Source organism: Octopus bimaculoides, chromosome 24 (genome assembly GCF_046866305.1).
Source record: "Octopus bimaculoides isolate indiv1 chromosome 24, ASM4686630v1, whole genome shotgun sequence".
Classification (NCBI taxonomy): Eukaryota; Metazoa; Mollusca; class Cephalopoda; order Octopoda; family Octopodidae; genus Octopus; species Octopus bimaculoides.
In genome coordinates, this window is record NC_142951.1 from 8,274,020 (window position 1) to 8,296,382 (window position 22,363).

General features: G+C 38.3%; 1 protein-coding gene and 1 long non-coding RNA gene across 4 annotated transcripts in view; one reads left to right on the top strand and one right to left on the bottom strand.

Annotated features, from left to right (window-relative positions):
- Positions 1 to 22,041, top strand: part of LOC106876357 (pyruvate carboxylase, mitochondrial) — an 86,352-nt gene extending 64,311 nt beyond the window's left edge. For all 3 annotated transcript variants that reach the window (XM_052976613.2, XM_014924858.3, XM_014924857.3), the window contains exons 4-21: positions 80 to 245; positions 1,557 to 1,702; positions 3,468 to 3,585; positions 4,849 to 5,119; positions 6,681 to 6,843; positions 8,204 to 8,386; positions 8,685 to 8,919; positions 10,701 to 10,925; positions 11,927 to 12,083; positions 12,805 to 12,911; positions 13,567 to 13,700; positions 14,867 to 15,116; positions 16,534 to 16,662; positions 18,099 to 18,214; positions 18,553 to 18,732; positions 19,831 to 20,079; positions 20,444 to 20,584; positions 21,535 to 22,041. In XM_052976613.2, the coding sequence (XP_052832573.1) occupies positions 80 to 245; positions 1,557 to 1,702; positions 3,468 to 3,585; positions 4,849 to 5,119; positions 6,681 to 6,843; positions 8,204 to 8,386; positions 8,685 to 8,919; positions 10,701 to 10,925; positions 11,927 to 12,083; positions 12,805 to 12,911; positions 13,567 to 13,700; positions 14,867 to 15,116; positions 16,534 to 16,662; positions 18,099 to 18,214; positions 18,553 to 18,732; positions 19,831 to 20,079; positions 20,444 to 20,584; positions 21,535 to 21,786 (3,222 nt within the window). In that variant the 3' untranslated portion in view covers positions 21,787 to 22,041. The remainder of the gene's footprint in view (positions 1 to 79; positions 246 to 1,556; positions 1,703 to 3,467; positions 3,586 to 4,848; positions 5,120 to 6,680; positions 6,844 to 8,203; positions 8,387 to 8,684; positions 8,920 to 10,700; positions 10,926 to 11,926; positions 12,084 to 12,804; positions 12,912 to 13,566; positions 13,701 to 14,866; positions 15,117 to 16,533; positions 16,663 to 18,098; positions 18,215 to 18,552; positions 18,733 to 19,830; positions 20,080 to 20,443; positions 20,585 to 21,534) is intronic.
- On the bottom strand, positions 7,930 to 14,978 carry LOC149131185 (uncharacterized). Its single transcript, XR_016238260.1, has 3 exons — positions 14,845 to 14,978; positions 11,297 to 11,363; positions 7,930 to 8,019 (listed from the first exon to the last, which is right to left on the bottom strand). It is a non-coding gene; the product is annotated as an uncharacterized LOC149131185 (long non-coding RNA).
- Positions 22,042 to 22,363: the final 322 nt, after the last annotated feature.

Genomic DNA, 22,363 nt, shown 5'->3' on the forward strand with positions numbered 1-22,363 from the left:
TTGACATTTCTTCAATTTTGCTTCCTTATTTCAAAATCTTTCATTTGATCTGACCAGAAATATGCTTTCATCTTTGTAGGAAAACAATGTTGATGCCATTCACCCTGGTTATGGCTTCCTCTCAGAACGTTCAGATTTTGCTCAAGCATGTATAGATGCTGGCATTAACTTTATTGGTCCAAGCCCTCATGTTGTTCAACAGATGGGTGACAAAATTGAAGCTCGTCAAGCTGCCATTAATGCAGGTAAGTAACGTTTACAAGACTTCAACTCTTTCATCATCATCATTTAACAGCCGCTTTCCATGCTGGCATGGGTTGGACGATTTGACTGAGGACTGGTGGACCAGGAGGCAACACCAGGCTCCAATCTGGTCTGGCAGAGTTTCTACAGCTGGATGCCCTTCCTAACGCCAACCACTCTGAGAGTGTAGTGAGTGTTTTACGTGCTACTGGCACGAGGGCCAGTCAGGCGGAACTGGCGACGGCCACGCTTGAAATGGTGTGTTTTACATGCCACCTGCACAGGAGCCAGTCCATCAGCACTGGCAACGATCTCGCTCGAATGTCTTTTCATGTGCTACTGGCACAAGTGCCAGGGAGGCGACGTTGGTAACGATCAACGGCCACGCTCTTTATATTTCATTTTTAAAAAAGGGATCTTGTATAGGCATGGCTGTGTGGTAAGAAGTTTGCTTCCCAAGCACATGGTTCTGGTTTCAGTCCCACTGCAAGGCATCTTGGGCAAATGTCTTCTGACTGTACCTTGTGGGTGAATTTGGAATCTGATAGATGGAAACTGTGGAAGCCTGTTTTGTGTGTGTGTGTGTGTGTGTGTGTGTGTGTGTGTGTGTGTGTGTGTGTGTGTGCATGTGTATTCTTTTATTCTTTTACTTGTTTTAGTCATTTGATTGTGGCCATGCTGGAGCACCACTTTGAAGTGTTTTAGTCAAACAAATTGACTCCAAGATTTATTTTTTTAAGCCTAGTACTTATTCTATTGGTCTCTTTTGCCAAACCACTAAGTTATGGGAACGTAAACACACCAGCATCTGCTGTCAAGCGATGTTGGGGGAACAGACACAAAGACACACACACGCACACATATATGGAAGATGGATGTTAAATGATGGTGATGATGACAGGCTTCTTTCAGTTTCCATCTACCAAATCCACTTACAAGACTTTGGTTAGCCCAAGGCTATAGTAGATGACACTTGGCCAAGGTTCCATGTAGTGAGATTGAACCCGGAACCATGTGGTTGGGATGTGTTTGTCCTCATATTGCTTGATAACTGATGTTGGTTTGTTTATATCCCCTGTAACTTACCAGTTTGACAAAAGAGACCAATAGAATAACTACCAGATTTAAAAAAACACAAAATACAAATCATAAGTATTGAGTTCAATATATTCAGCTAAAGCCCATCAAGGCAGTGCCCCAGCATGGCCACGTCCCAATGACTGAAACAAGTTAAAAGTATAGGTAAATCTATGTGAGACAGATTGTGTTTACTACCTTTATCATTGACGACTTCACCTTTAATTTCTCATCAGGTGTCACGGTGGTTCCGGGTACAGATACGCCCGTCAAAGAAGCAGAAGAAGCTGCTGCCTTTTGTCAGAAGTTTGGCTTACCCGTGATTTTCAAAGCTGCTTTTGGAGGTGGTGGTCGCGGAATGAGAGTTGTAAGAAAACTTGAGGTAAGTTCCTATGTCAGCCTAGAAGAATGTCGAAGCCCCTAACATTTCACTCTCTGACATCAGAATCATTATCATCATTTAAAGTCTTGGCTCTGTACTGCTGTTGGTTGGACAGTTTGACTGTGTCCAAATGAATGCAAGATCTGCATTGTGCTCCAGCATCTGCTTTGAAATGGTTTCTATGGCTGGATGCCCTTCCTAATGGCAACAATAGTTATATATATATATATATATATGTATGTATATGTATATGTATATATGTATATATATGTATATATATATATATATATAATCATAAATATACAGGGATTAGCATTGAGTTGCTTCTCCAACATGTTGGAGAAGCAACTCAATGCTAATCCCTGTATATTTATGATGATAAATGGTTTTACCGATAAAGGTTTTTTCATACTGAACTACTTGGCAAAATTGTTAATTGTTAATTCTATTATTAATTGACGATTCCCTGCCCTTATTCTTGTATGTATGTATGTATGTATGTATGTATGTTTGTGGAGGCGCAATGGCCCAGTGGTTAGGGCAGTGGACTCGCAGTCATAGGATCACGGTTTCGATTCCCAGACCGGGCGTTGTGAGTGTTTATTGAGCGAAAACACCTAAAGCTCCACGAGGCTCCGGCAGGGGATGGATGGTGGCGAACCCTGCTGTACTCTTTCACCACAACTTTCTCTCACTCTTTCTTCCTGTTTCTGTTGTACCTGTAATTCAATGGGGTCAGCCTTGTCACACTGTGTCACACTGTGTCACACTGAATATCCCCGAGAACTACGTTAAGGGTACACGTGTCTGTGGTGTGCTCAGCCACTTGCACGTTAATTTCACAAGCAGACTGTTCTGTTGGTCGGATCAACTGGAACCCTTGACATCGTAAGCGACGGAGTGCCAACAACAACAACAACAACATATATATTTATACATATCTGCATATATATGTATATATACATGCACACATTATATCTGTATGTATAAATGTCTGTATTATGTATGTATGTATAAATATATATATATATTATGTACATGTGTGTATATATATTTATATATATATATAAATTTTTTGTATCTATGTATATATGTACATGCTAGCATGGGTTGGACCCATACACATATGTGTATGTGTGTATATACATATATATATATATATATATATATATATATGTTGTTGTACTTGGGGATGGTCATGTTGCCAGTTTAGCCAATAAAAACACACGCACTGTATATTTGGTGTTAATTTTCTTTTTTTTTTTTCTTTTTTTTTTTCTTTTTTTTTTCAGCTTTATATTACATTAATCTTAATCTTAATCTTATTTCGGCCAGAGTTCTTTCGTCACACTTCTGTGACCTCATCAGTGGTCCTTTGTTTCCTTCTTCTTTCTTATGTGTGTCTCACCTTGCTAACTATCAGCCATTTTATATATATTCTTTTACTTGTTTCAGTCATTTGACTGCAGCCATACTGGAGCATCACCTTCAGTCGAGCAATTGACCCTAGGACTTATTCTTTGTAAGCCTAGTATTTATTCTGTTGGTCTCTTTTGCCAAACCGCTAAGTTAGGATGTAAACACACCAGCATCGATGTCACACTGGTTGCGAGACTCCATTCCATATGCTTGTTGACCTGTTAGCAATTGCAACCAAGTATAATCTCAAATTCTTCTTCATCAACAGTGACTCCAGGTTAAACAAACAACATTCCACATTGAAGGCAAACGTGTCTACATGTGTTTCGTACTTTTCTCTTTGCAGGATGTTAAAGAGAGTTTTGAAAGAGCGTCTTCTGAGGCTCTGGCTGCATTTGGTGACGGTTCTTTATTCTTGGAGAAATTCATTGAGAGACCCCGTCATATTGAAGTCCAAATTCTCGGTTGGTAACATCAGTATCTTTTTTCCACTTATATTGATATCTTTGCATTTTTTTGTACGTTGTTATGTTGGAAATATTTTGTTTATTTTGTTGTGCAGCTTGGCTAGAAAAATTAGGTGCCACTGTTTTGTCTTGTTTTGTTTGCTTGATTGATAATCCAAGTGGCCACCTTGGTATTTCATAAACAACTCATGTTAGTAAGTTCCAAATTTTACATCAATAATTATTAAACAATATAAGCTAAAGGGCAAAAATTTTGAAAAACTAAATATATGAATGTTTCTTTGACTCTGTGGCTACCCAATGGCTTCTCTGTAGCTTTAGGAATGGAATTTGTTTCCCTCCTCTCTGCTGCACCAGTAAATCCAAGCCCAGTCAAGAGGTTTACAGAATGAAGCTCCATAAAATTCCAGCAGGCTACTTGAATTGCCTTGCAACATGTCTGTCAGCCTTTCATGCTCTATCAAATCCTGGTATCTGGCAAGCTTTCTCTCGTGAGCTTCTTCGGTGTGTATCCTCACGGGTGGCTGTCAGTTCTCACATGGTCACCTTTTTGGTGGAATTTAAACAAATACTCTTTACTCTTTTACTTGTTTCAGTCATTTGACTGCAGCCATGCTGGAGCACCACCTTTAGTCGAGCAAATCGACACCAGGACTTATTCTTTGTAAGCCTAGTACTTATTCTATCGGTCTCTTTTGCCGAACCGCTAAGTTACGGGGGCGTAAACACCAGCATCGGTTGTCAAGCGATGTTGGGGGGACAAACACAGACACACAGACATATACACACACATACATATATACATATATATACATATATACAATGGGCTTCTTTCAGTTTCAGTCTACCAAATCCACTCACAAGGCTTTGGTCGGCCTGAGGCTATAGTAGAAGACACTTGCCCAAGTCGCCACGCAGTGGGACTGAACCCGGAACCATGTGGTTGGTAAGCAAGCTACTTGCCACACAGCCACTCGACATCATCAGAAAGTTGTAGAAATCTTTATTTTGTCTTTCAAAATTTTGCCCTGTCTTTTTAAAGCAAATTATAGATACATTAAGTGATGCAGTACGACTGTTTCAAGTGGCTGCATTTAATTGAACAATGCAATCACTACATTAATTTAAATGCAGGGCTATCATCAGCTGCACAAATAAATAGAATTTTAATCAGACTAATTAAAATTTATTTATTTACTTTCTTGTGTGTGTGTGTGTGTGTTTTACACATGTTATTGTAATATTTCTAAACTTTTCCAGGTGATAAATACGGCAATGTCGTGCATTTATATGAGCGTGACTGCTCAGTGCAGCGACGTCATCAGAAAGTCGTAGAAATTGCACCAGCTCCCCAGCTAGATGAGGGATTGCGGCAAGCAATGGCCAGCAGTGCACTTCAGCTTGCTGAACATGTTGGCTACCAAAATGCTGGCACCGTTGAATTTCTCTTGGACAACGATGGACGTTTTTACTTCATTGAGGTCAATGCACGACTCCAAGTCGAACACACAGTTACTGAAGAGGTCACCGGGTCAGTTAAGTTTGATTTTCAGTTTTTTTTTTTTTTTGTGCTGTTATTGTTTATCCCAGGTGAGTTGGCAGTATCATTAGTGTGCTGGACAAAATGTGTGGCAGCATTTTTTCCTGCTCTTTACATTCTGAGTTCAAATTCCACCAAGGTCATCTTTGCCTTTAATCCTTTCAGGGTTGTTAACATAAGTACCAGTCAAGCACTGGGGTCGATGTAATCGACTAGCCTCTTCCCTTGCTATTGCTGGATTTGTTCCTACAGTAGAAAGAATTATTATTATTATTATTATTATTATTATTATTATTAAGTCAGTGAGCTGGCAGAATCGTTAGCATACTGGGCAAATGCTTTGTGGTATTTTGTCTTTTGCCTCTATGTTCTGAGTTCAAATTCTTCTGAGTTCAACTATGTCTATCATCCTTTTGGGGTTGATAAAATAAGAACCAGTGGAACACTGGAGTCAATGTAATTGACTAGTCCTCTCCCCACAAATTTCAGGCCTTGTGCCTATAATAGAAATAATAATGATTATTATGATCATTAGTAGTAGTAATAGTAGTTGTAGCAGCAGCTGTACTAGTAGTATTATCGATAATTCTAATAATGATGGACTCTCCCATCGAAGGTGACAAATAAGCATTCAGCTTTTGCCGAATGACCTGCACAAATGATTTGTTTATAGTGGTCAAATGTGTGTGCTGTGCATTAGATCACTCTCTCCATCAAATTGACGATGTCTGAATACATGCACTGTGTGCCACTCATCAGGTGTAGAAGTAACTGCTGTGCAATGTGAGATGAAGTATTTTGCTCAAGAACACAATGCACCACCTGGTCTAGGAATTGAAATCACAATCACTTGATAGTGAGTGCAACACCATAACCACTGGGCCATGTATCCTGTAATAATAATAATAATAATAATAATAATAATAATAATATGCAGTACCAGGCAGTGGCTCTCATGGCTTCTGATCTTAATTGATTGGAAGTGTTATCATGTACATTGTTTTGTCTTGGTATAAAAGATGGGCAACAGCAAATATTCTGCTTAATACCACAGATTTGCTTGTCAGTTGTTTGACCATAACCAGTTGAGCATGTCCCTTGGTGGCTGATGATATGTGCATCTCTGATCATGAGCAGAAGTAGTGGGGGAGCATCATAGCCATGTGTTGAGAGGAATTCTTGGGGTTTTGAATAATTCACCTTTGGAAACATGGGTGTTTTGCTCATCGTCCTGAAACAAACCTTATTCAGGGACCTTTTAAGTGGGATGGGCTACTTGACCTGAAGAAAATTCTAACTGGGCCCCACCTGCAAGGTCATGCGCTGTTTATCTTGATATGAGATCACCATGTCACGCACATATGGTTGTGATGTATATGCTTGGTGTACCCTTATCAGACGGGTAGTCATGATGGGTATCCTGGGCTTCGTATATTTTACCCCAGTGTCACTTTGATGGCATGCCCTGCTCTCTCACATAATAATAATAATTGCAATAATAATAATGATGATGATGAGGAAAATAAAAACATTGTTCTTTTCTATTTCACAGAGTTGACTTGGTCCAATCCCAGATCAAAGTAGCTGAAGGCAAAAGTCTGTCAGAGATTGGCTTAACTCAAGACAATATCAAATTAAATGGTTGTTCCATCCAATGCCGAATGACTACTGAAGATCCTGCAAAAAGTTTCCAACCTGATACTGGCAGAATTGAGGTAAGGCAATTCTTATTTCTGGCAGAATCGTTAGCATGCTGGACAAAATGCATAGTGGCATTTCTTCTGGATCTTTATGTTAAGAGTTCAAATTCTGCTGAGGCCGACTTTGCCTTTCGTCTTTTCGGGGTCAATAAATTAAGTACTAGTGAAACTTAGAGGTCCATGTAATCGACTTAATCCCCTCTCCCAAGCTGTCCTTGTGGCAAAAATTTGAAATCATCATCATCATCATTATTATTATTATTATCATAGGCAGCGAGCTGGCAGAATCGTTAGCATGGTGGGGGGGGGGGATGCTTAGCAGTATTTCACCTGTCTTTACATTCTGAGTTCAAATTTCATCGGGGTCAACTTTGCCTTTCATCCTTTTAGGGGTTGATAAAATAAGTACCAGTTGAGTTCTGGGGTTGATGTAGTCAACTAACCCCCCGCACAAAAAAAAAAAAAAAATTTCAGGCCTTGTGCCTATAGTAGAAAGGATTATTATTATTATTATTATTATTATTATTATTATTATTATTATTTATTATTATTATTGTTGTTGTTGTTGTTGTTGTTGTTGTTGTTGTTGTTGTTGTTGTTGTTGTTGTTGTTGTTGTTGTTGTTGTTGTTGTTGTTGTTGTTGTTGTTGTTGTTGTTGTTGTTGTTGTTGTTGTTGTTGTTGTTGTTGTTGTTGTTGTTGTTGTTGTTGTTGTTGTTGTTGTTGTTGTTGTTGTTGTTGTTGTTGTTGTTGTTGTTGTTGTTGTTGTTGTTGTTGTTGTTGTTGTTGTTGTTGTTGTTGTTGTTGTTGTTGTTGTTGTTGTTGTTGTTGTTGTTGTTGTTGTTGTTGTTGTTGTTGTTGTTGTTGTTGTTGTTGTTGTTGTTGTTGTTGTTGTTGTTGTTGTTGTTGTTGTTGTTGTTGTTGTTGTTGTTGTTGTTGTTGTTGTTGTTGTTGTTGTTGTTGTTGTTGTTGTTGTTGTTGTTGTTGTTGTTGTTGTTGTTGTTGTTGTTGTTGTTGTTGTTGTTGTTGTTGTTGTTGTTGTTGTTGTTGTTGTTGTTGTTGTTGTTGTTGTTGGCAACATAGCAAACTGGCAGAATCATTTACCTGTTGGACAAAATGCTTAGTGGCATTTTACTTCTGGCTCTTTATGTTTCTGAGTTCAAATGCTGCTGTGGTCAACTTTGCCTTTCATCCTGTCAGGGTTAAGAGCAATGATGATGATGATGAGAATGGTGACGATGAAAATGACAAAAAGAGTGGAGATGATGAAAAATGACGATGATTTTGATGACAATAACAATGATCCTCATTTTGTTCATGTTGTAATTAATCAATTCTTCTCAATCTTACGTATTATTATTGTTGTTGTTGTTGTAGGTGTTTCGGAGTGGTGAAGGTATGGGCATACGTCTTGATGGCGCTTCAGCTTTTGCTGGTGCCATTATCTCGCCTTATTACGATTCCCTCCTGGTGAAAGTGATCGCTTCAGCTCGTGACCATCCCTCTGCTTGTGCCAAGATGCTTCGAGCCCTCATGGAATTTCGAATTCGTGGAGTGAAGGTAGGTAGAAGTCCCAGAAGCCAAAGTAGTGTTGATATTCTTAGTATTGTGCTGTTGCTGTTAGTGTTATTATTATTATTATTATTATTAAGGTGGCAAGCTGCAGAAATATTAGCATGCTGGGTGAAATGCTTAGCGGTATTTCATCTTCAACCTTTCGGGGTCGATAAATTAAGTATCAGTTGCGTACTGGGGGTGGGGGGGGGGGGGTGTCAATCCAATTTTACATTTTCACTTACCCCATATGTGCTATGCCATACTTAACATTTAATTTGATGTTCTTATTACTTTTTTGCAGACCAACATTCCATTCCTGTTGAATGTGCTTCAGAATGAGCGTTTTCTGTCTGGCATTGTCGACACAAACTTCATTGATGAACACTCTGAGCTGTTTCAGTTTGAACCATCACAGAACCGAGCCCAGAAACTACTCCACTACCTTGGCCAAGTTATGGTCAATGGACCACAAACACCACTTGCTACCAAACTCCAGCCTTCAGACACTGAGCCTACAGTTCCTGAAGTACCTGTTGGTGAGTAAAGAACAGTATAATTCATGATTACTGTCAAACCATGGGTGGGTAAACTCTTACCTGTTGACAATAAATTTTTTCCCCATATTTAAATTTGAAAATTTCCACTGATGAAATCTCTTGAAATCCATGTATTAGACACTCTGAAAAATATCTTTTTACTCAGAGTTATTCCACACAAAGCTGCTTGACTAATTGCCATAAAATACTCACAGGCCTTTTCCAATCTCTGTCCCACCAGTATTCAGTCTCCTTTGTCTATCTTTTTCTGTCATTACTATAAAGGCCTCTTTTTCTCAGAGCTAGTTGGTTTGTACCACCTCCACATGATATTTGTGACTTGTTCGTCTCTCTTTCTTTCGCCCCTTATGTTGTGCCTAAATTCCAAGGTCCTGCAGTGACCTCTATGTTCAGTCCTCCTCTTGCATTCTGGCCCTCTGTATCTCACTCTCCACTCATGATTTTCCTCCAGATGTCAGTTTACAACACTTTAAATGAACATTAATGATATCGATCTCACCAATCTTAGAAGGCTTGTGAAGGCCTGGATCACTGGCCCCCTCCTTTAGGTCTTCTAAATAAAAATATAAAAAAAGGTTCTGAAGCAAACTCGTCAACTTGCCAATGCAGTCAAACACCATTTCCCTTGCACTATTGTTTCTAGCCTTGTACATGTATGTTTTAAAGGCTACAATGACTATTGCTATTACATTTCATTTGCCTGACGTAAAGTCACTCACAGGCATGTTCCAATCTCTGATCCACTTGCTTGTTCCAGCCTATGGCTCATAGGCATGCTTTCTCTTTTGTCTACCTTTACTATCATTACTATAAATGCCTCTTTTTTTTTCTGAGAGCTGGCTGATGCAGTCCACTGCCATCTCCTTTGGTCCTGTTTTTTAACTGTGTACACGTGTATTTTTAATGGACTGGCCATGCTGAAATTGTATTAGACTCAAACATGTGATCTCAGATCAATTTAATTAGTAAGTATGAATTGGCATGGGTGTGTGGTTAAGATGTTTACTTCTCAAACATAGTTTCAGGTTCAGTCCTACTGCATGGCATCTCAGGCAAGTGTCTATAGACTCAGGTTCACCAAAGCTTTGTGAGTGGATTTACCAGATGGAAACTTAAAGAAGTCTGTTGTGTGTGTGTGTTTGAGTGCATGTATGAATGTGTGTGTGTGTGTGTGTGTGTGTGTTTCCTTGTCTTGATAGTTGTAAATAAGTGTTGCTGTCACACAAGTAGTGTCATTCATTTTTAATACCCTGTGAGAACATGTCTGGCCATGGAAAAACATTACCATGCAGGGAAATAGGTGAGGGTTGGCAACAGGAAGAGCATTCAGCCATAGAAAATCTTCCCCACTGAAACCCTGCTCTTCCCATGTAATTATGGAAAACTGGACATCATAGTGATGATACTAAAGTGACGATGATAAACAAACCAAAAATATTTTTGGGTTTATTTTTTTCAAACACAAGCCATCCAAATGGTTGGCAAGGAATATGTTTGTGTTTCTCCTTGTCTTGACATTGCATGATAGCTGTAAATGAGAGTCACTGTCATACAAGCAGTGTCATTCATTTCCAATACCCAGTGAGAACATGCCTAGTCATGGAGAAACTTTACCTTGCTCGGAAACAGGTGAGGGTTTTGCAATAGGAACGGCATCCAGCCACAGAAAATCTTCCTCACTAAAGCCCTGCTCCACCCATGATACCAAAGTGATGATAAACAAATCAGAAATATTACTCTTTCCTTTAAATTTTTTTCAGACAAAAGCCGTCCAAATGGTTGGCGAACAGTTCTGCTTCAAGAAGGGCCAGAGGGTTTCGCCAAGAAGGTCCGCCAAAACAAAGGCCTGCTACTGATGGATACCACATTCCGAGATGCTCATCAATCTTTACTTGCCACTCGGGTACGCACCAGGGACCTCTTAAACATCTCACCGTTTGTGGCACACAATTTTAACCAATTCTACAGTTTAGAGAACTGGGGAGGTACGAGGTTTTAGTTATTGGATTTTTTCTTTCTTTTTTCCTAAATTTCTTTCTGTGTGTATGTGTGTCTATGAGCGTGTGTACATATATATATACACGTACACACTCAGATGCATATATGCACGCACATCACACACGTATATATATATATATCTATGTATATACAGGTTTGGCCAAAAGTCACCTGACAGTAAATCAAAACAATTTGATTCCGAGATTTATTTATGTTTAATAACTGAATGAACTTAATAAAAGCATTTAAATATGAAGCATCAAGAAAATTGTTCAAACTGAAGTCCTTCTTGAGTGACACATTTTACTATCCAAATCAATACAGAATTACAGACAATATTTATGGAATTTTGACTTACTGTTGGGTGACTTTTGGCCAACCTTGTATATATGTATACACACACATACATAGAGAAGCATACATCACTGAAAAGAAATAAAAAAATAAATTAGTGTGCACATTTTAAAAATTTCCCTCGTTCTTGATTTTTCCCTCCCCCCCTCTCTATCCCTATCTATATATTTATATATATCTATCTATATACCTTCATACCTGTCTATCTGTTTGTTTGTCCATCTATCTATATCTATCTATCTGTCCATATGTCTGTCTGTCTGTCTATGTATGTCTGTCTATCTAATCTATCTATCTGTCTAATCTACCTACCTATCTATCTATTTGTCTGTCTGTCTGTCTGTCTATCAAATCTATCTACCTACCTACTGACCTATCTATGTCTGTCTGTCTATCTATCTATCTATCTATCTATCTATCTATCTATCTATCTATCTATATGTGTGTCTGTTTGTCCTTTTATCTACATTGTCTGTTCATCTATATACATGTCTGTTTCTCTGTCTGTCTATCTGTCTGTCTCTGTCTATATCTAACTGTCTCTCTGCCTGTCTATCTATCCATTTATCTGTCTGTCTATTTATCTATCTATCTGTTTATTTATTTATCTAAATCTCATTCGTCTCCGATGCAGGTGCCACATTCGACGTTGCTCTTCGTTTCCTTCATGAATGTCCCTGGCAACGTCTCCAAGAAATGAGGAAACTGATACCAAACATACCATTCCAGATGCTCTTACGTGGTGCCAATGCTGTCGGCTATACCAACTATCCTGACAATGTGGTCTACAAGTAAGTAGTTAACTTTGTTACCTTGAAGGTTTCCAGTTCAAACTCAAGTGGTGGTGGTGGTGGTGGTGGTGGTAGCAAGAGAAGTATCAGTGATAGCAGCTGTAGTAGTTGAAGTAGCAGGAGCCATGGTAGTAGTAGTGGTAGTTGTGGTAATAGTAGTGGTGGTGGTTGCAGGAGTAGTGTCAGTGTAGTAGCTTTAGTACTTGTGGCTTGTCAATAAATAACTACTATAGGGCCCAGTGAATTGACCTGCCTTATATGTCTTGGGACCCAATTCTGATATATGAATGCTGTGGCTTGCTATCAATAAATATGCACTGTAGTGCCCAGTGCATTGATTTACCTAGGGGCTTCACAGGTCTAGGGGACCGATTCTGATCTTTGAATGATGTGGCTTGCTGTCGATAAATATATATATATATATATTAAAGGGCCCAGTGCATTGATTTTCTCTTGGTCCTCATGTAACTGGCGCCCTTGCCATTGGCACAGAAAAGCACTCATTACATTCTTGGAGTGGAAGGTGTAAGTTAAGGGCATCCAAGCATAGAAACCATGCCAAATCAGACTGGAACTTGACGCAGCTCTCCAGCTTACCAGTTCCAGTCAAACCATCTAACCCATACCAGCATGGAAAGCAGACTCTAAATGATTATGATGATTATGATGATGTTGTAACTCCTTATTAAATAGTATTTGTCTTAATTCTTTTACCTTACAGATTCTGTGAACTGGCTGTTTCCCATGGAATGGATGTCTTCCGAGTGTTTGATTCTTTGAACTATGTTCCAAACTTGGTGGTTGGAATAGATGCTGTTGGCAAAGCAGGTAAATCTTGCCCTTTTTATTTCAAGGATCTTTATGTTGGTTTACCCTCTATTTCTTACTCTCTCTCCTCATCTGTTCGAAATATTAACTAAATTTCCCTCAAATCAAATACCACCCTACAGTGATATATTTTTAGCTCACGAGCTAATAACGACACCAATGCCTGCTCTGGCACTGCTCTTCTATATTTTACCAGCAGGGAGATGAGTCTTTGCTAAGCTCTAGCAGTCGGGCATCCATCATTGATAAGACTAAGGAAGGTTGAAATCAGGTGATTTTGTGATCTTGGTGCTGGAGATGGCAGGGATTTATCTCTCAGCTATCAATATAAACAAGAGTGCATTTTGCACCAAAAGCCAATATGAGAGTTTCTCTCATGGTACCTACGTTTAAGTGGTGATAAATATTACCATTTCTTCTGTCTCTTTATATTATGAGTTCAAATTCTGTCGTCAGGTTCATTTTTAGTGTTCTCATTTGTGAGAGCAGTCGAGTTTATTTCAGATATTCTCATTTAAAAAAAATCCTCTCTGGCTAATTGTTGAGAGGACGTTGGTGTTGCTTTGGCGGAGGTTTGCGCTCTCTGAGTGCTCTTGTTATATTCTCTATTGGGCATATTAATTCACATGTTTTATGTGTCTGTATTCACTTTAAGGTGGAGTTATTGAAGCTGCTATTTCTTACACTGGAGATGTGGCTGATCCAACCAAGACTAAATATGATATGAATTATTATATGAACCTTTCTGAAGAACTTATCAAGGCAGGAACTCATATCCTATGTATAAAGGTAAGACTTTACTTTCCTTACATTTTTGGACAAAATTTTCTTTATTTTCATCGTTTTTAGCCATTTTGCCGAAAGGTGGACAAGTGGCAAGAATGGTACAAGTGAACAAGCCTGCCCTAAGCATACCACCTGTAATCAGAGAAGAGGAAATGAGAAAAGGCACCTGCCCCAAAGATCAGGGCACCCACACTTTTATGGGGTTTTCCATGAGCAGCCCTCAAACGTCTCCTCCCTATTGAGGACTATGCATTAAATTTTTTTCTTTTTTAGGTTAAACCTGTTTAGACATGAAACCTTCACAACAACACACACTCACACACATTCTTCATTTTGTCCTGTGCCATCCATACTGTTTTTTATTTTCTTTATGTAAATCTTTTGTGGTCAATAAAGAAATCATTATTATTTTTCTTAAGGCGGCAAGCTAGCAGAATCGTTAGCATGCTAGGCGAAATGTTTAGCAGTATTTTGTCTGCTGTTTCATTCTGAGTTTAAATTAAGTACCAGTTGCGTACTGGAGTCGATATAATCGACTGGCCCCCTCCCCAGAAAATTCAGGCCTTGTGCCTATAATGGAAAGGCGGCGAGCTGGCAGAAACGTTAGCATGCCAAGCGAAATTCTTGGGGGTATTTCGTCTGCCGTTACGTTCTGAGTTCAAATTCTGCCGAGGTCGACTTTGCCTTTCATCCTTTCGGGGTTGATAAATTAAGTACCAGTTACACACTGGGGATTGATGTAATCGACTTAATCCCTTTGTCTGTCCTTGTTTGTCCCCTCTATGTTTAGCCCCTTGTGGGTAATAAAGAAATAAAAAAAAGATTATTATTATTATTATTAATAGTAGTAGTAGTAGTATTGCTAAAGTGACAAGCTGGCAGAATTGTTTGCATGCCAGACAAAATGCCTAGTGCTATTTCATCTGTCTTTACGTTCTGAGTTCAAACCACACACTCTCTCTCTCACACACACAAACACACTGTCCCTGTCTGTCAGTCTCCCTCTGTCTCCCCCTCTTACGCGCACACACAGACACACACACACACACACACACACACACACTCTCTCTCTCTCATCCCCCCCCACCACACACATCTGCACACATGCGCCACCAGACTTTATCATGTCCCCAATTCAGTTTCTTACTTAATTTTTTTTTTTTTTCCAGGACATGGCTGGACTTCTTCGTCCGAAAGCCGCCAAAATGCTCATCGGTAATTTGAGGGACAAGTATCCAGACATGCCGATCCACGTTCACACACACGACACGTCGGGCGCCGGAGTAGCTGCAATGCTTGCCTGTGCCGAGGCTGGAGCCGATGTTGTCGATGTTGCTGTGGATTCCATGTCCGGAATGACGTCACAGCCAAGTATGGGCGCAGTAGTTGCCTCCCTTGAAGGAACAGACCGTGACACAGGTGAGAACATTCAACGTTGGGTTATGTTGTGTAGTTTTGTATTCGTTCTTCATCTCGCAGACACTCGTGTATCCATTAATGTGCGTTTGCATACTACACAAACAGAGACACCAACATACACACACACAGAGCCATACCTACACAAGTGTGAATCCCTACCCCATCCGACGTGGTTTCTTAACTTTCAGAAAAATACGTATTTTCTAATGAAATTTTCTACAAATATCTTTCAGATGGTGTAGATTCTGATTACATTGGAAATTGTTTTCAGACAATTCAAATAAAATTTGTTTCCTCATAACATTCAGGAAAATACGTTTTTTTCTAATTAAATTTTCTGCTAATACCTTTCAAATAATACCTTCTGTTATAGCTTCAGGCTGACCGAAGCCTTGTGAGTGGGTTTAGAAGTAAAAAACTGAAAGAAGCCTGTCATATGTGTGTGTGTGTGTGTGTGTGTGTGTGTGTGTGTGTGTTTCTCTCTTTGTGTCTGTATTTGTTCCCCACTATCGCTTGACAATCAATGGTGGTGTGTTTACATCCCTGTAACTTGGTGGTTCAGCAAAAGAGACTGATATAATAAGTACCAAGCTTTGGAAAAAATACTAGGGTTGATAAATTTAACTTAAAATTCTCCTAGGTGTTGCCCCAGTATGGCCGCAGTCTAATGACTGAAGCAAGTATGAGACAAAGGAAAAGATAAAAGATTATGAAGGGTTGCTGAAAAGTTCCTGGCTTTAAGGGTGTCGCAAAAGGCTTGGTTGGAGGCCCAACCTTCTGAGTTTTTTTACAGGGCTTAGAAAAACCGAAGGACCACTGCAATAAATTTGTGAATCTGAGAGGGGGAGTATGTTGAATAAAATCATAATTAACAGACCCTCTTGTATTTTCTTTTACCCAAAGCCAAGAACTTTTCAGCACTCATATGTATATTTGTATGTGTATGTATGTATGTACAAAGAAGTGCTGAAAAGTTTTTTTTCACTACTTGACAACTGGTGTTGGTTTATTTATGTCCCCATAACTTAGTAGTTTGGCAAAAGAAACCAACAGGATAAATAGGTCCTGGGGTCAATTCATTCTACTAAAAGGTGGTACTTCAGCATAGGTGCAGTCTAATGACTGAAACAAGTAAATATATATATATATATATATATATATATATATGTGTGTGTGTGTGTATATATATGTGTGTGTGTGTGCGTGCATATATATATATATGTGTGTGTGTGTGTGTGTGTGCATGCATATATATATATATGTGTGTGTGTGTGTGTGTATATATATATATGTGTTTGTGTGTATATATATATATATATATATATATATACGCACATACACATACACACGCATTCACATTAAAATAACCTTAAATGTAAATTTCATATTGACTGTGTCAACTTTTAATTATTGCCAGATATTGATCTTAACAAGGTTTCCACATACTCTGCCTACTGGGAGCAAGCCCGTAACCTGTATGGACCATTTGAATGTTGCGTCACAATGAAAAGTGGCAATGCTGACATTTACAAAAATGAGATTCCAGGTAAGTTCTAAATATTTTAATCATAACGAATGAAGAATAAGAAATGTAAAGACAGAATCTCCACACAAGAAAGAATCAACAAGGAGAATCTTTTCATAGAGAAATTCCAACCATTTCTTAACACACATACCCCTCTGTGACCTTATTTCTCTAGGAACAGACATAAACTTCCTGTTGAAAAGGGAATTTCTTGACTCAAAACCTCTGGGGACTTTGTTTGGGACCAGTTTCAACTCCATTGAGAACTTATACACATCTCAAAGAAACACACACACACACACATGCACACGCTCACGGAATACTGGTGGAACATTCTCATCAAAACTTCTGTTAAGTGTAAACATAACAAGCCAAATTGTGTTATTTGGGACAAACAGAAAGAAGTGTGTATTATCATGGAGGTCAAGCTGCCTTGCTGATGTGAATATCTCTTTGAAGTTCAAAGAGAAAGAGGATAGCTGTAGAGAACTGCTTCAGAACCTTCAGTGTCTATATCCAGATTATAATTAACATTTATACCAATAATAACACATTGTAACAAAATTTTAATTTTCTGGTTTTTTTTTTTTTTTTTTTGTCTTTGGTCAGTAAGAGTTATTTTCTATTTGCTTCTATCTAGAAATCAAAGGAAGTGACTACTATCCCCTTCAAGCTTTGCTTTTGTGACCTGGACATCAAAGTTTTGAAACTGACCTATTTTCCATTACATTTCAGACAGATTCAGTGCTGAGTTGTTGAAGCAGAAATATCATTATAGCAAATATTCTGATCAATAGCACAGATTTGCTTGTTAATGCTTGACCTTAAGCATTTCAGCATGTCCCTTAGTGGCTGACAATATGTGCATCTCTGATCATGAGTAGTAGTAGTGGGAGAGCATCATAGCCATGTGTTGAGAGGGACTCTTTGGTGTTTGAGTAAATGTAAGAAAAGTAAAGTTTGAAGGAAATATTCGCCATTTTCCTTACTTTCTAGGAGTAAACAAATTGGAAATAACAATTGCTACCGAAGGACAAAAATCATGTTACACAGTGTAATTGTTGCATTTAGTTTTGTGAGTAAATGCCTAAGTGACAATCTGGATAAGTTAGGGCTTACAGAAGAAAGAAGTCGACCAACTAATTCACACATTATAAATACAGTCTACATTCCAACAACACCGCTTTGTACCATTGTTTGAAATGAGCCCCTTCTTCAGAGGAAGAATTTGAATAATTAAATATGGAAGAGAAGACACACACACATGCACAGACTCACACACACACATACAGATGCACACATGTATGTACATATACACACACATGCATGTACGCGTGCATACACACACACATGATGCATATCTACATTTGATGCACCAGTTCCTTAAGACCTTTACAACCCTTTCAGTCTATCATTGTGTATCCTTTTCTCTATTATTTCTGTATCTGTGTTTGCAGGGGGCCAATATACCAATTTACAATTCCAAGCTTTCAGCCTTGGTCTGGCTGACCAATTTGAAGAAGTCAAAAAGAAATATGTGGAAGCTAACAAGTTGCTGGGAGACTTGCCCAAGGTAGGAAGGCTATAATGTTGCTGTTACTGTTGTTGTTATTAATGAGCTTGTATTATATAAAGAGGATATGCTTCAGGAGGTGTGAGCACTGGAAAGGGCAGTGCTTCTAGGGATTAGTGTTAACTGGACACAGGCTGGGGCTTGATAAGTCTTTGCTGGGTCACCTGGATGAGTGTCTGATGTTGAAAATCCCCAAATACCTAATATGTCCAGGTGTATGACAGGATGATGTATAGGAAAAAAATAGTGATGATGATAACTGATAATGATTTATTTTTTTAATTATCCAATTAAAATTTTTTTTTTTCATGTCCCGTTTCTTTGGTTTACATCAACAGGTCACCCCATCGTCCAAAGTGGTCGGGGATATGGCCCAGTTCATGGTACAGAATAAACTGACTTCCGACGACGTCCACAACAAAGCTGAAGAATTGTCGTTCCCTGTCTCAGTGGTGGAGTATTTCCAGGGGCTTCTTGGAGAGCCTCCAGGTGGATACCCAGAGCCTCTCAGAACAAAGGTAAGACAACTTAAACAAACTAGAGTTATGTCCCTTCAATTAAAGGCTGTACAATCAGCAGCTTTTCATTCACAATTCTGTTGACTTGTTTCCGTCGTTTAACTGCAGCCATGCTGGAATACCGCCTTAAAGGGGTTTTTTTAGTCGAAGAAATCGACCTCAGGACTTATTCTTTGTAAGTTTAGTACTTATTCTATCGGTCACTTTTACCGAATTGCTAAGTTATGGAGACATAAACGTACCAACATCGGTTGTCAAGTGATGGTGGTGGGGACAAACACAGACATAAAGACACACAAATAAATAAATATATATATATATATATATATATATATATATACACACATACATAGATACACGACAGGCTTCTTTCAGTTTCCAGCTACCAAACCCACTCAGAAGGCTTTGGATGGCCCGAGGCTATAGTAGAAGACACTTACTCAAGGTGCCATGCAGAGGAACTGAACCCAGTACCACGTGCTTGGAAAGCAAGCTTTTTACCAGACAGCCATCCCGAAGGAAAAAAAAAAAAGAAGAAAAAGAGAATTAAGCTACGAAATTTCTACATTCCCTTGATTTCCTGTAATTCAGATCATCTCATGGTCCCAGCATCCCAGGAAAGAAAATGGAAAAGGCATTGACCTGGAAGATGGCGAGGGAGATGCGCTGGAACAACCACTCTGGCTTGGGGTTTGCACTTGCAATGTTATGGTTTCAATTCCAGAGCTGACAGTGCATTGTGTTCTTGGGTAAAACACTTCATTTCATGTTTCTCCAGTTCACTCAGCTGTAAATGAGTAACCTTATGATGGACTGGCATCTCATCCAGGGGGAATATTGTGATCTTGATCATTTATACACCAAATCTGTTGGTCTTATGAGTTCTATGACTTGAGATAATACTTACTTTATTATTAATCATCATCATCATCATCATTTAATGTCTGCTTTCCATGCTAGCATGAGTTGGACGATTTGACTGGGGACTGGCGAACCAGATGGCTACACCAGACTCCAATCTGATCTGGCAGAGTTTCTACAGCTGGATGCCCTTCCTCATGCCAACCACTCATGTTCATATATTTTTTGTTGTTTTAGATCTTGAAAGGATTGCCAAAGATCGACGGTCGTCCTGGGGCCTCTATGGAACCATTTAACTTTGAGAAAATGCGTGAAGAACTGAAACAGAAGCATAAGACAAACGTTCACGAAGTCGATCTGATGAGTGCTGCTCTCTACCCGAAAGTCTTCTCTGATTATTTTGAATTCCGACAGAAATATGGACCTGTTGAATGTCTGGACACAAAACTGTTCTTGGTTGGTCCACAGATGGCACAGGAATGTGAGGTAAGAACAAATTACACTAATCCCGAGACTGACCTTAGATTTGTGATACAAATTTCCTGTTTCAAATTAATTACTGTTTCTAAATTAAAATTTTCCACCAAAATTTCTTGTTAATTCAGGTTCCAAATATTAAATTAATATTGACAAAGTTCTTTTACAAAATTCTTCATTATTTTCAAAATTAATTGAAACAAAGCCAATGTATCTTTGCAGAAATATGGTAACAAAAAGCTTAAAGTGATCTAAATTAAAATTTTCCATAAAAAATTGTAGTTAATTTACATTCCAAACACCAGATTAATTATGGCTAAGCTTATTTATACACACACACACATATTTATCCTTCGTTGTTATCTGTTCTCAGGTAGAAATTGAGCGAGGAAAGACCCTCCATATCAAAACTCTGGCCGTTGGTGACATTGGAGATGATGGCCGACGAGAAGTCTTCTTTGAACTCAATGGACAGTTGAGGTCTGTGAAAATCATAGATGAATTAGCAATGAAGGTAAGTCAATGTTGGAAAATCAATTTTTAAGTTATTTTACACAGTTTACATTCACTTATCATGACATCATTGGCCAAATAGACCTATGATAATGATCAATGATGTGGTATAGTATCTTGTTTATTGCACCCCAAGCACTAAGATATACACATACATGTATGTTAAGTATATATATGTGTGTATGTGTAGCTAAGAAATTTGCTTAACAATCACATAAAACTGGAAGCTGTCTGCTTTACATATGTATATATGTATGTATGGATGTGTATATATAAGTACCAGTTGAGCTCTGGGGTCAATGTAATTGACTTACCCACTCCGCTGAACATGCTGACCTTGTGCCAAAATTTGAAATCATCATCATCATCATTATTATTATGATGATGATGATGATGAAGGTGGCAAGCTGGCAGAATCGTTAGTGCGCTGGGCGAAATGCTTAGCAGTATTTCATGTGTGTGAACATTCTGAGTTCAAATTCCACCGAGGTCAACTTTGCTTTCATCCTTTCGGAGTTGATAAATTAAGTAGTAGTGAAACACTGGGGTTGATGTCATCAACTAGTCTCTTCCCCCAAAATTTCAGGCCTTGTGCCTTTAATAGAAAGGATTATTATTATTATTATTATTATTATTATTATTATTATTATTATTATTATTACTAAGGTAGCAAGCTAGCAGAATCATTAGCACTCTGAGCAAAATGTTTAGCAGTACTTCCCCCTTTTTTACGTTCTGAGTTCAAATTCCAGCAAGGTTGACTTTGTCTTTCATACTTTCAGGGTTGATAAATTAAGTACCAGTCAAATACTGGGTCGATGTGATCAACTTACCCTCCCCACAAATTTCAGACCTTGTGCTTATAGTAGAAAGGATTATTATTATTATTATTATTATTATTATTATTATTATTATTATTGCTATTATTCATTATATTTCATTATTTTCTAGGATTTGGTAATACATCCAAAAGCAACGAGTGATCCTAGTTCTATTGGAGCACCAATGCCTGGCACCGTTGTTGATATAAGAGTGAAGAAAGGTGACACTGTTGAGAAGGGCCAGCCAGTCTTGATTTTGAGTGCCATGAAAATGGAAATGATTGTCACCGCCCCATTATCGGGAACAGTCTCCAGTGTAGCAGTGACAAAAGATATGAAGCTCGAAGGGGACGATCTCCTGATGGAAATTCAACCAAATTAGAATAGAAAAAACTGGTGATGATGATGATGATGTCGATGGTGATGGTGATATTGATGAATAAGTGTGATAATGATGATGATGGTGATGATTCACAACTGAGGACCTGATTTTCTTTTTGAAATTTATAAAATATACATCGACTTCATCAAGGAACAGGCTCCATCTTCCATGAAGAATAATACACACACACACATATACATACATATATATATATATATATATATATATATATGTACACTTACACATATTTATATACTACATAAATGTACAGTAGTCCCCTTTACCCCTCCATCATAAATTACATCTCTCCCTTATTTGTGGGTGTTGGGAAAAAAAAAAAGCAAAAAATAACTGTCTTTCTTTGATTCAACAATTAAATTAATTACAACATATGCATTAACACACACACACACAAAAAAAGAGACAAATTTTTTTTTTTTTTTTGAAATCTTCATACATTGTAAAAGGAATATTTTCTGTTATTTCCATATATTTGAGAGTCGTTTTAGGGGTTTCTGACAAACTGTGTTTAAGCACGATAACATGTTTTTTTTTTTCCTTTTTTGAAATATATATT